Raw genomic sequence first — 13,407 nt, 5'->3', positions numbered from 1 at the left:
CGGGGACAGGCCGCGACGACGCCGACGGCCGCGCCGGGGGGGCCGGGGTCGCGGCGCTGGCGCGTTCCTTACCCTGCATGCTGCTGACGGCCGGGTGGCCCGGCGCCGGGGGCCCCACGGGGCCCGGGGTGCCGCTGCCGCTGCCGCCCCCGGAGCCGCCGCCGCCGCCGCTCGGGCTCGGAGCCGCCATTGTTGGGAGTGAGGAGCCGAGCGGCGCCGCGGCGGCTGCAATGCAGCAAGCTCGGCCTCTCGCACGGCCGAGGGGCGCGGCCAGCGCCCGCCTTGGGCCCGCCCCCGCCCCGCCCCGGGCACGCCCCCTGGCACGCCCCCGCCCCGCCTGATGCGGAGCCCGGCCAGCGGCGGAGCCGCAGAACCGCCCAAGGCGCGGGTGCCCGACTGGGAGGGAAGGCGGGCGGGGGTGCTGCCCCGGGGCTGCGGGCCGGCCCGCGGGGCCTAACACGGTGTGCACCATTAGGAGCGTGTGTGCACCGGGGAGGTTAGGGGACACAGAGCTTTCCTCGTTCCCACAGAGGCCTGTGACCCCAAAAGTTTAAGAACCCCGTCGTTGGGCGGGGGACACCTGGCTGGCTCAGTTGGTGGCGCATGGGACTCTTGATCTCGGGGTCGTGAGTTCCAGCCCCATGCTGGGCATGGAGGCTACCAAAAAAAAAAGAAGAAGAACCTCCTTGTTGGAAACCTCAGATCCCTAAATCGGAGCGATAAAGCTAAAAAGGATCCCAGGGGTCATGCTTTATGTCTAGTATCGGGCGCAGCTCGTCCAGAGGGGAGTTGGCTCTAGCTGTGGTTCCATCTGAAGCTCCTGTTAAGTTCTGCCTAACACCCCAACTCTCTACCCTGGCCTGGGGGCTGACAGGGAGTGCCACTCAAAGTATGGTCTCATCCTGAAACTCCGAATCAGAAGCTACATTTTCATAATATCCCCACGTAATTTGTAATAGACATTAAGTTTGAAAAACAGTGTCTTAAGCACGCAACATTCCCTGGCCTCCCCAAATAGACTATGTCACCATCTTCCCTTCAACACACTCTGGGTTCCCTCGCCCACCTCTCTGCAACTTGTAAGACCAGGCATGGTCATTATCATGACTTACATAAAATGACAACCTCCCTCCAAAAATCAAGTTTCTTCCATTGCTTTGCACAGAGACTTTGATTTTAGGAAGGCAGCAGCTAAAAGCAGCAAAATAGTCCTCTGTGAAGCTAAGAGTTTCTGGGTCAATGGAAAGGTGATTGGGAAGGTGGAGACCTGGGTCTCTGGGTAGAGGTATCTCTTCCTATAATAGAATGAGCAAGGATACAACATGGCAAGTAATCTAGACCATGGAGCTGACGATCCCTGCCCTTTGGAAGCATTGTACAATGTACACAAGGACCTCCTTCTCGAACCTCCTTCCGCACTGACCTTATCTGTGCTGGAACTTCCTCATAGCATGTTGGAAATGTGTCCTCAGTCAAAAGAGCCCTGCCTTCTTGCTGTAAGCCCAACTTCAGCCTCATCATGATTGCTCAGATGCTAAAAGTGGCTGGAGATAGGGCTTAGGAAAAGTAAATTGGGGAGGTGATAAAGGCATATTGAAGATGGGTAGATGTACTTAAGTGGAGAGGCTTTCACTTTCCACTCTGCCTCCCAACTCCCTTCAGAGGGTTTGGCTGACTGAGCCATATCTCCAGGTCTAAGTCATCATAAACACTGCCAAACCCTCATCTAAGAATCAGTAGCCCATCTTGCACTTGTTGGTCCTGAGGAATCCTAAATGTGGGGTCCTTTGAGGGGAAATCTTTTTTTTTTATTCTTATGTTAATCCCCATACATTACATCATTAGTTTTAGATGAAGTGTTCCATGATTCATTGTTTGTGCATAACACCCAGTGCTCCATGCAGAATGTGCCCTCCTCAATACCCACCACCAGGCTAACCCATCCTCCCACCCCCCTCCCCTCTAGAACCCTCAGTTTGTTTTTCAGAGTCCATCGTCTCTCATGGTTCGTCTACCCCTCCGATTTCCCCTGCTTCATTCTTCCCCTCCCACTACCTTCTTCTTCTTCTTCTTCTTTTTCTTAACATATATTGCATTATTTGTTTCAGAGGTACAGATCTGAGATTCAACAGTCTTGCACAATTCACAGTGCTTACCAGAGCACCTACCCTCCCCAGTGTCTATCACCCAGTCACCCCATCCCTCCCACCCCACCCCCCACTCCAGCAACCCTCAGTTTGTTTCCTGCAATTAAGAATTCCTTTGAGGGGAAATCTTATAAGAACTGGGAAGAAAAGTTTCCCATCCAGGCTGTCCGGTCCAGAGTACAGGCTAAATATTCTGTCTCCATATTCTGCATGGTGCTGATGAGAAGAGAACAAATGACAAAGAAAAGGAGGATCTTTGGCTCCCTACCATTCTCTCCTTTGAAGGTACAGATTGGAAGATGGCCTTCTTTTCTTTGCAGTTTATATTTTAGTGCCTGGAGGGGTTAGTATCCAAAATCAAATGAAGTTCTTCCTTCAAAATATGAACACAACTTACCAACAATTAGAAAAGATTGATGCAGAAAAAGAAGGCACTGCCCTTCCCAAACAATTGTTTTGTATTTCCATTGGCTTGGCCACTTTGGCAGATTAAGAAAAGGCATCCACAGCCCTGTAGTTTTGCTGACAAATGAACCAAATATAGTATCTTGTCATCATCCAGCTCCAGATGCAGCATGACCAGATAATGAAATAGTTCTATTCGAGCAATTTTCTGACACTTTATTCCAGTGTCTGCCAGTAGGGTTCCCAACCAGTTCCTGTTGTCTAAATGTCACTGTTGCATGTGTATGTCATCTCATTTCTCATTTCCAGCTCTTTGGAGATTGCAGTGGTGCCAAAAATTAACTTGGAGGACTTTTGGTCTCCCCATCCCAGTAAATAATATGAGAATCCCACTCCTATTCTTTGACGTGGGTAGTTGATTTATTCACGGTCTTATGTAAAGTGCTACAAGCCCCCTTTTCCAATTATACATATTTCTTTAATAAAACTTGTTGTTTCTTTGATAGAAATCCTAGAGGCAATACTAGAGATTAGGCAACTATTAGGAATATATTTTTTCAAGATTTTATTTATTCATTTGACAGAGAGAGAGAGAGACCACAAGCAGAGGGGAGAGGCAGAGGGAGAGGGAAAAGCAGACTCCCCACTGAGCAGAGAGCCCAATGCAGGGCTCGATCCCAGGACCTGGAGATCATGACCTGAGCCAAAGGCAGATGCTTAACCATCTGAGCCACCCAGGCGCCCCAGGAATATTTTCTAAAAACCCGCAGTTTTCCAGTATTATTTTAGATTGCACATAAAAAGTTACATTTCTTTGTCTTTAAAGAGGATGGGAGTAACAGATTAAGACCATTGCTATGAGCAATGTATATCAATATCAGAGTGCCTTGTCCCAAAAGAGGGTGCAGAAAAAAGTAATGTGCGTATCTCCGGCTGAGAGCACATTTGTTTAGAAATCTAGCTTGCTGGTTCTTTTTGATACCTATGTCTCAATGGTTAGATTATAAAGACATGTTTCACTTCACATTTCAAATAAGGTAAAAGTAAGTATAGCTAGATTTCCCTTTAGGACCCCAATTTCAGCCTCTGAGAAAGTAAGGGTCAAACACCACTATTTGGCTGAAACAATCACTAGATATCCCTTATAAGGGCTCAGCAGTTGGCTTTGAGCAAAACCCATCTCCTGTCCACCTCCAGTTGCGGAGGACTTAAGACCACGACATCCAATGACTGATTTTGCCTCTCCAGGCAGAGGGTTGCAAGCTGTGTGGGTTTCTAGATATTGATTAAACATTGTATTTAATTGGAAATAAACAGCATGTGAGAAGCTTTTAACTCTTATTAAAAGAACCAAAGTTCTGCCAGTTCAGCTAAAAGAAGATGTTAACTAATTATGCCTATTAATAATCATGCATGCATATAAAGATTTATGGGTAAATGTTCATCACAACATTATTTGTAAGATTAAAAAAATGGAAATACCTCACTGTAAGTCACTACAACTAAGTGAAAGGTAATATTGATAGTATTAGCCATCATCTGACCAGATACAAACATATACTAGAAAGATGTGATTCTCATCTACCAGCACTATACCCACAGCTTGTCCTCATATTCTGCTTTCTGTTCATCTACCTTCACTATTAGCATACACACATATAAAATGAAACTAAAACAAACAAAACAAAACAAAAAACTGGGCATCTTTTGGGGAAGGAGGGAGCGAAGCATGATTGACTGGGAAGGGGCAGGAGGGAACTTTCTAATGTAATGGTCATGTTCTATACCTTAACAGGGATTGGGTTACACAAGTGTATATGCTTATCAAAATGATGAGCTAGACTTGTGCATTTCTTTTTTTTTTTTTTTTGTGGTCACACCTTTCTCATTTTTATTTTTTTTATTCTTATGTTAATCCCCACACATTACATCATTAGTTTTAGATGTAGTGTTCCATGATTCATTGTTTGTGCATAACACCCAGTGCTCCATGCAGAATGTGCCCTCCTCAATACCCACCACCGGGATAACCCATCCTCCCACCCCCCTCCCCTCTAGAACCCTCAGTTTGTTTTTCAGAGTCCATCGTCTCTCATGGTTCGTCTACCCCTCCGATTTCCCCCCTTCATTCTACCCCTCCTGCTACCTTCTTCTTCCTCTTTTTTTTTTCTTAACATATACTGCATTATTTGTTTCAGAGGTACAGATCTGAGACTCAACAGTCTTGCACAATTCACAGCGCTTACCAGAGCACATACCCTCCCCAGTGTCTATCACCCAGTCACCCCATCCCTCCCACCCCACCCCCCACTCCAGCAACCCTCAGTTTGTTTCCTGTGATTAAGAATTCCTTAGACTTGTGCATTTCAATGTATGTAAATATACATTGAAAGAAAAAACTAGAAATAACTATCAAGTGGTATGAATGCTAAAGTCTTCAAGAGGACATATACTTGTATCTGCAATTTACTTTGAAATGTGTCAAAAACAAGATGGCTGAATGAAAGGAGAGTGGGATGGGTAAATGGATATATATGTGCTAAAACAAGTGTAATACAATGTTAATGGTAAATGTAATACAATGTTAATGATAAAATCCAGTAGGTAGACTGATGTGAATAATGATCTTTTCCATTGCATGAAATTTTTCATAATAAAATATTAGGGGAAAATGAAAAACAATAAAACAAAAAAAGTGCACAGAAATTAAACATATTGCTAAATTGCATTGCCCCCTGAGCAAAATCACAAACCAAGTAATATAACTTCTAACGACTAAGTATAAATTTGTCTAACTAATTTATCTAATGGGGTAGGTTTCCTATAAAAATCAGAAATTATTGAAACTTATTATCTAAAAGAAAGGAATTGGGCACCTGGGTGGCTCAGTCAGTTAAGTGTCTGACTCTTGATTTTGGCTCAGGTCATGATCTCAGGGTCGTGGGATCAAGCCCTGTGCCTGGCTCCATACTGCTTCTCCCTCTTCCTCTGCTCCTCCCCTTGCTCATGCTCTCTCTCTCTCACACACAAATAAATAAAATCTTTTTAAAATAATAATAATAGGGGCGCCTGGGTGGCTCAGTCGGTTGGGCGGCTGCCTTCAGCTCAGGTCGTGATCCCCGGGTCCTGGGATTGAGCCCCACATCTGGCTCCCTGCTCAGTGGAGAGCCTGTTTCTCCTTCTCTCTCTGCCTGCCACTCTGCCTACTTGTGCTTTCTCTCTCTGTGTCAAATAAATAAATAAAATCTTTAAAAAATAATGATAATAAAAGAAAGGACTCACCTAGGGTACAGCCATACAGGGTCCTCATGAGCAAGGACATATATTGCTGTGGACTTACAGGAAATCCCACAGGCATCTCTAGCTAAATCAAGACCTTAGGAATTACTTAGGGGAGGACATTGTGGTTTTTGTTTTTGAGATTAAGTAACAATATCTGGTTTGAATTTTAAAACATTGTTTTGTTTCATTGTGATTTTTTGTAACAGCTTTGAGCTATAATTCACATACCATATGACCTGGTTGAGAAGTACTGATCTAAGCTTTCCTTAATGTGGATTTGAAGTATGTTTCCTTAATTTATTATATTTAGTAAGGGAAATTTTATCGATCCCCTTCTTTAATTCAGGAGGATGAAAATGAACATTTGTCATTATTATAAAACCTAAATGAAGTTACTTTTTACTTTTGATATGACCCACAATAATGTTTTTCTATGGGTTGGTCACACTTCATAGAAAAAGGAAAAGATTTCCTACTCGTCATCTGAATGAAACTGGACAAGCTCATTATAAAGTTCATATGGAAACATAAACTGAAATAGTCCCCCCAAAAAGTCTGAAAAAGAAGAAAAATAAGGGGATTTAGCTCTGCAAAGATATTAAAATATTTTAAATCTACAATGATTAAAACTTTATGGAACTGGCACATGAATAGACAGACAGATGGAACTAATTAGGAACACAGGAAATAAACTCAAATACTTATAAGAATATAGTATAATTAAAAGTAGGATCTCATTCGAAGGTAGAAATCTGGAAACTAAATGTCAATCCATACCTCGAACTTTAATTCAGAATAAGTTCCAAATGAATAAAACATATTAGTGTAAAAGGGAAAAAAAGAAACCATTAATGCATAAGATGAACCCATCCTTCCTAAGCATGACACAGTCAATTAAGAAAAAAATCTTCAGGATGCCTGGATGGCTCAGTTGGTTAAGCGTTGCCTTCGGCTCAGGTCAGGATCCCAGGACCGAGTCCTACATGGGGCTCCTTGCTCATCAGGGAACCTGCTTCTCCCTCTGCCGGCAGCTCCCCCTACTTTTGTGCTCTCTCTCTCTCTAACAAGTAAATAAATAAAATCTTTAAAAAAAAAAAAAAGGAAAAAAAATCTTTAAGTCTTCTTGGCAAAAGCCACAATAAGCACAGTCAAAATACACAACTAACTGGGAAAGTTATGTTTCAATTTATAATAGAGATAAAGGGTTAATTTCACTAATAAAGAGTTCCTGTAAATCAACAAGAAAAAGACCAATAACCTAATAGAAAAATAGGCCAAGGATATCAAGTAGACAGATCTCCAAAAAGGAATGTAAATGTCTGTTAAAAATGCAAAGATGTTTAACCTCATTCAAAGCAAACAAAAGCAAATTAAAACCACACCTAGATATCACTCTTTCAATTATCTAACAAGCAAAGTTTAATAACACAATATGTTGATGAGAGTGTGGAAAACTGTCATTCTATACACTGTTGGTGGGAATACACATTTGCACAACTCACTGGAGGACAATGTAGCAATTTCTATCAAAATTACAAATGCATTTCCCTTTATCCCATAGATTATACTTCTAGAAGCTTATTCCTGCAGATACTCTTATGTTCGCAAAACCTCATATAAGGTTATTGAGTACAGCATTTTTACAGCAAAATATTAGAATCACACTAAATGTCCTTTAGTAGGTGAACAGTTAAATAAATGCAGAGGGAATACTTTGCAGGTGTAAAAATAAGAAAGCTCTTTATGGAGTGTTATGGAATGATTAACTATATATAATGTTAAGTGAAAAAAGCTAGATGAGGAACACCATGATTAGTATATTACTATTTGTGTGAAAAGAGGGAATGTGTATATTTAATATACACATACTTACTTAAAATATATATGGAAGGATACCCAAAAGACTAAAATATTGATTGTCCCAAGGGAGAGAAACTGGATTGGGAGAAAATCTTGTCATTATATACTCTTTGGTAGCTTATAATTTGTGAATATTGCGAAGGTAATACTTAGAGAAAATTAGTTAATTAATATGTAGCTAAACCAGGAATGATGGCTGTCCTTTCTTTCACTGTTGTAATGAGCATTCTTATAAAACAGTTACAAAATATTTATCACGACATATTTATATTCTTTTAAAAAGTTACATTTTAAAATGACTCAAAAACACAAATTATATTTGAACTGTTTTATAAAAAGGTATGTCTTTTCCTTATACATATGTACCATTTTACTTACAGAAAATGTTTCTATTTTTCTTTTTAGTAAATCAGAAATGTGCTGTTTTGGGGCACCTGGGTGGCTCAGTCGTTAAGTGTCTGCCTTCAGCTCTGGTCATGGTCCTAGGGTCCTGGGATTGAGCCCCACATCGGGCTCCCTGCTTGGCAGGAAGCCTGCTTCTCCCTCTCCCACTCCCACTGCTTGTGTTCCCTCTCTCGCTGTGTCTCCCTCTGTCAAATAAATTAAATAAAATCTTAAAAAAAAAAAAAGAAATGTACTGTTTTTATTCTCTGTTCCAATTCTACTTGAATACTGAAGAATTATAAGATATATAGATGATAAATCCTGTAAGAATTCATTCAGTAGATATTTATTACTAGATTGATATAGCAAAATTCATTAACAGTACTTTTTTACTTAGATGTCTTCACTGGGTCTCTTAATTTTCAAACTTGGGTGGTGTGAATGGTTCTAGGAGTGGCCCTGTAGGGACACACAGACTCACAAAGAAGGTTGTCTACACCAGTCCATATCTCTTTAAATATACCCTCGAATAATGTGAGTTGGAGGTGCTGACCCATGCACACCCTCAGTGGAAAATCCATGTACAACTTTTGGCTCCCTAAAATCTTAACTACTAATAGTCTACTGTTAACTAGAAGCCTTACCAATAACATAGTTGATTAACAAATATTTGTATATGTGTTACGTACTGTGTTCTTACAATAAAGTAAGCTAGAGAAAAGAAAACGTTATTAAGAATGTCACAAGGGGTGGGGCGCCTGGGTGGCTCAGTCCTTAAGCGTCTGCCTTCAGCTCAGCTCATGGTCCCAGGGTCCTGGGATCAAGCCCCACATCAGGCTTCCCGCTCAGTGGGGAGCCTGCTTCTCCCTCTACTTCTGCCCCTTTCCCTGCTCGTCCTCTCTTTCTCTCTCATAAATAAATAAAATCTTTTTAAAGAAGAAAGAAAGAAAAGAAAATCACAAGGGGCATCTGGGTGGCACAGTAGGTTAAGTAAGCACCTGACTCTTGGTTTTGGCTCAGGTTGTGATCTCAGGGTTGTGGATTGGAGCCCTGGGTCAGGCTCCTTGCTCAGTGCAGAGTCTACATGGGACCCTCTCTTTCCCTCTCCCTCTTCCCCTCCTCACCACCGCTCTCTCTCCCTCTAAAATAAATAAATAAATCTTTGGGGAAAAAAAGGAAAAAAAGAAGATCACAAGGAAAAGAAAATACATTTACAATACTGTACTGAAAAAAAATTCAGGTATAAGTAGACCCGCACAGTTCAAACCCATGTTGTTCAAGCGTCAACTGTATGTTTTCAGGTACATGGAAGAAATCTAAGATGGTTCAATGGACTCTGAGAAAGAAGTCCAGATCCCACTTTATAGTCGAGTACAACCCCGAATACTTGTTTCCCTCTCCCAGGTGGGACTTGCAATTCTAACTCCTTCCTTCCCTTCTTTTGCCCCCAGTGCACACTGGCTGGGATCTATATTACTCTGGTGCTCCTATGTCATGATTTTTCCAGGGCACTCACAATTTCAAATACTATGTTCCCAATTATGAACCATGAGATCTGAATTCTGGTTCTGGAAATACAGTTACAGTATACCTTGGCTAAATTCTAGCTATTGACCTCAACCAATTTCTTAGTATTTCTCTCTTGGGAGTTCCTCCCCAGAAAAATATGAAAATTGGAGAAGAAAAGTTCCTAGATGCCTAGTACCTCAGATAGATGAGCAAGCTGTAAATGTATGGACTAGGAATAAGGCTCTGACAAGGGCAGTGCCCTGTCCAGTCTACAAGTACTCAGGCTTGCCTTTCCCCCTGAGTTCTCCCAGACCCTCTGGCCAGGAAGCTCTCAGGCATCCCCCAATGGGCTCTAAAACCCAGAATCCAAGGTGGGCATCATTAACCTCTCATCTCCTGTGTGCTAGATAATATTCTTGAGCAATCCTGTGCAAACGCCTTCAGAGGCCAGGTAGTAAAGTCGTGTGAATATGTAAAAAGATCTGATTTAAAGGGATGGTCAGACAAGGTGAGCAGGAAACCTGCACCATAAAAAGCATTCCCATTCAAAGAAAGAATTGTTAAAATTGTGCTTGCCACACGAAATACTGGCTGCCTCTTTGCAGCTTCTGGTTTGGAGGGTCCACAGTGGCATCAGAGAGAAGGGATCTTGGATAGAATTCTGTAAGCTATAAAGAATACATTCCAGGGGTGCCTGGGTGGCTCAGTCGGTGAAGCGTCCGCCTTTGGCTCAGGTCATGATCTCAGGGTCCTGGGATCGAGAGCCCCGTGTCGGGCTCCCTGCTCAGCGGGGAATCTGCTTCTCCCTCTCCCTCTGCCCCTCCCCTCTGCTTGGGCACTCTCACTCTCTGTCTGTCTCAAATAAATAAATAAAATAAAAAAAGAGAATACATTCCATGCCTAATTCTTGGTAACCAGCTCCTTCCAAGATGGGCTTTTTTTTCTTTTCTTTTTTTTTTTTTTTTTTGTGCCCTTGGCTACATGCTGTTTCTTCTGCATGTCTCCATGGGCAACCCGAATCTCTCTATGGTAGCCCCTCTTCAAGACTTTCTCAGATAGGCTACCACTGCTGATTAACTTCATTTTTTCTCTGTTCTCCTAACACTACATCATGAATAGGCTACATTCTGGAAAAACAGGTTTGTTTTTGTTTTTTTTAATGAACCCTGGTGTCTGGTTAATCCCAATCCTTTTTTCTCTGTGTATTCTCCAATGTTCAGACCCTTTCTGCTAATTAGGAGTGACAGATGAGTCACCTGTCTGGTGATCTCCCCAAGGGAAGAAAAATCTTGCTTCTCTTATTGATCTAGGAGACCTTCAGGAGTCACCACATGCTCTGGAAGCTTCTGTCAGAGAGAGGAAAGTTCAATGTGAAAAACCCAGTGCAGACAGAAGCTAGACATGGGCAGATGTCCAGCCATCCCTAGCATCAGACAGTAGGGACAGATGGGGCTTCCCACTGTTCAACGCTGATGGGATTTTTGGGAGTCCTGGCCATCAAGTAGAGGTAAATGTCACAACATAGCAAGGGCAAGGGCTGATCGTCCAATGTTGGCAGGCTCATCAGCTTAGTAAAGAGTCATGGAGCCTAAAGCAAAGGAGGTACATAGGTGCCAACAAGTGACCATACAAAAAACAGAAGTCAGTTAGCAAGGGGTCAAGACAAGGCACTTATGGGGACTAGAGAAGGAGAATTCCGGATGGTGGAAGGTGTAAGGCGGTCTGAGTCCTCTTGCTCAATCCTCTAAGGTTGTTGCCTGAATAGAACTCCCCAAGGTTTTCTTTTTTATTATGTTATGTTAATCACCATACATCACATCATTAGTTTTTGGTGTAGTGTTCCATGATTCATTGTTTACGTATAACACCCAGTGCTCCACGCAGAACGTGCCCTCTTTAATACCCGTCACCAGGCTAACCCATCCTCCCCCCCCCCTCCCCTCTAGAACCCTCAGTTTGTTTTTCAGAGTCCATCGTCTCTCATGGTTCGTCTCCCCCTCCGATTTCCCCCCCTTCATTCTTCCCCTCCTGCTATCTTCTTCTTCTTTTTCTTAACATACAGTGCATTATTTGTTTCAGAGGTACAGATCTGTGATTCAACAGTCTTGCACAATTCACAGCACTCACCATAGCACATACCCTCCCCAGTGTCTATCACCCAGCCACCCCATCCCTCCCACCCCACCCCCCACTCCAGCAACCCTCAGTTTGTTTCCTGAGATTAAGAATTCCTCCTATCAGTGAGGTCATGTGATACATGTCTTTCTCTGATTGACTTATTCGCTCAGCATAACACCCTCCAGTTCCATCCACGGTGTTGCAAATGGCAAGATCTCATTCTTTTTGATGGCTGCATAATATTCCATTGTATATATATATATATATATATATATATATATATATATATATATATACCACATCTTCTTTATCCACTCATCTGTCGATGGACATCTTGGCTTTTTCCACAGTTTGGCTATTGTGGACATTGCTGCTATAAACATCGGGGTGCACGTACCCCTTCGGATCCCTACATTTGTATCTTTGGAGCTCCCCAAGGTTTTCAAGGGGCCCTGGTCTTCATCATGAGATGAAGAATCACCCACAGAGTCAGATGTTTTCCAGATCTACATTTTTCCAGAAAAAAAAAAGCGGGAGCTCTTTTTCTGGCATGAACTGAAATTCAAAAGGGGAATCAACACATAGAAAGAGTCTTGACCAGGTTTGAGACCAGCATTCAGTGAATTTTAGAACTAACCCTCTTCTTAATGGGGGTAGCTGAAATCTTGATATCTGCAAGCACAGAGATTAAGCTCAGAAGCTTAGGCAGACCCTAAACAAAGAAATAAACTAAAATCAAGATTGGGCCTGTCACAGAAAACAGCATTAGTGGTAGATAGATGGGTATCTCTATGAGACAAGATCCACAGTTTTCTTTGGGGATTACTTGTAATCTTGAAGAAATAGGCGATATTTATTACACTAGCAGACTGTCATGTTTTACACAACTAAATTCATTTAGTTGAGACTTTCTACATCTCTAATCATTCCAAAGTTTTTTTTCTTCTCGGATATTTGGACATTATGTTGAAACACTGTGGCAAAGTGCTTATGCTCAGATATAATAATTTTTTATTACCATTCTTTTCACGAATCCATTCTAAAAGGGATGGTACATTAGTATTAGGATACTGGTAACAGCAAGATTTTACTACATGCCAGGCTCCATTGTGGGCATTTTACACACATCATTTCAGTTAATTCTCTTAACAATCCTAAGAAGTAGATGGCATTGCATGTCTCATTTTACCCATGAGAGGGCTGAGGCACAAAAATGTGGCCACGCTATGACCCTAAAGAGGTTTCCATGCTAAGAGGTTTCACTGATAAAAGTCGGCACTAAAACTTGTTCTGATTTAGCTTCCTGATTCCCAGTCAACTGTGTTACTCCCTGTGCTGTGTTATCATCATTCCTGCCCAACTAAGTTCTGGAAACTCACTAGATCTGTTTGTCTCTTGAAGTTTGAGTTAATAGACAACCACCTATACTGGCTACTGTAAAGCTTCTCCTCAGATCAATGCCAAAGCATCCCTTTGGAAATTTGTTTAAAAATCATATATTCAATTATGCAGCCATCAAAAGGAATGAGATCTTGCCATTTGCAATGACATGGATGGAACTGGAGGGTATTATGTTGAGTGAAATAAGTCAAACAGAGAAAGACATGTATCATATGACCTCACTGATATGAGGAATTCTTAATCTCAGGAAACAAACTGAGGGTTGCTGGAGTGGGGGGTGGGGTGGGAAGGATGGGGTGAC

The 13,407-nt window shown here is 42.1% G+C and overlaps 1 protein-coding gene across 2 annotated transcripts in view; it reads right to left on the bottom strand.

The window, feature by feature from the left end:
• The window catches only part of MAP2K4 (mitogen-activated protein kinase kinase 4), a 136,593-nt gene extending 136,368 nt beyond the window's left edge, over window positions 1-225 (bottom strand). For both annotated transcript variants that reach the window (XM_044921394.1, XM_021694559.1), the window contains exon 1: window positions 73-225. In XM_044921394.1, coding sequence (XP_044777329.1) covers window positions 73-190 — 118 coding nt within the window. In that variant the 5' untranslated portion in view covers window positions 191-225. The remainder of the gene's footprint in view (window positions 1-72) is intronic.
• Window positions 226-13,407: the final 13,182 nt, after the last annotated feature.

Source organism: Neomonachus schauinslandi, chromosome 15 (genome assembly GCF_002201575.2).
Source record: "Neomonachus schauinslandi chromosome 15, ASM220157v2, whole genome shotgun sequence".
NCBI lineage: Eukaryota > Metazoa > Chordata > Mammalia > Carnivora > Phocidae > Neomonachus > Neomonachus schauinslandi.
This window is presented reverse-complemented; position numbering and strand designations above follow the sequence as displayed.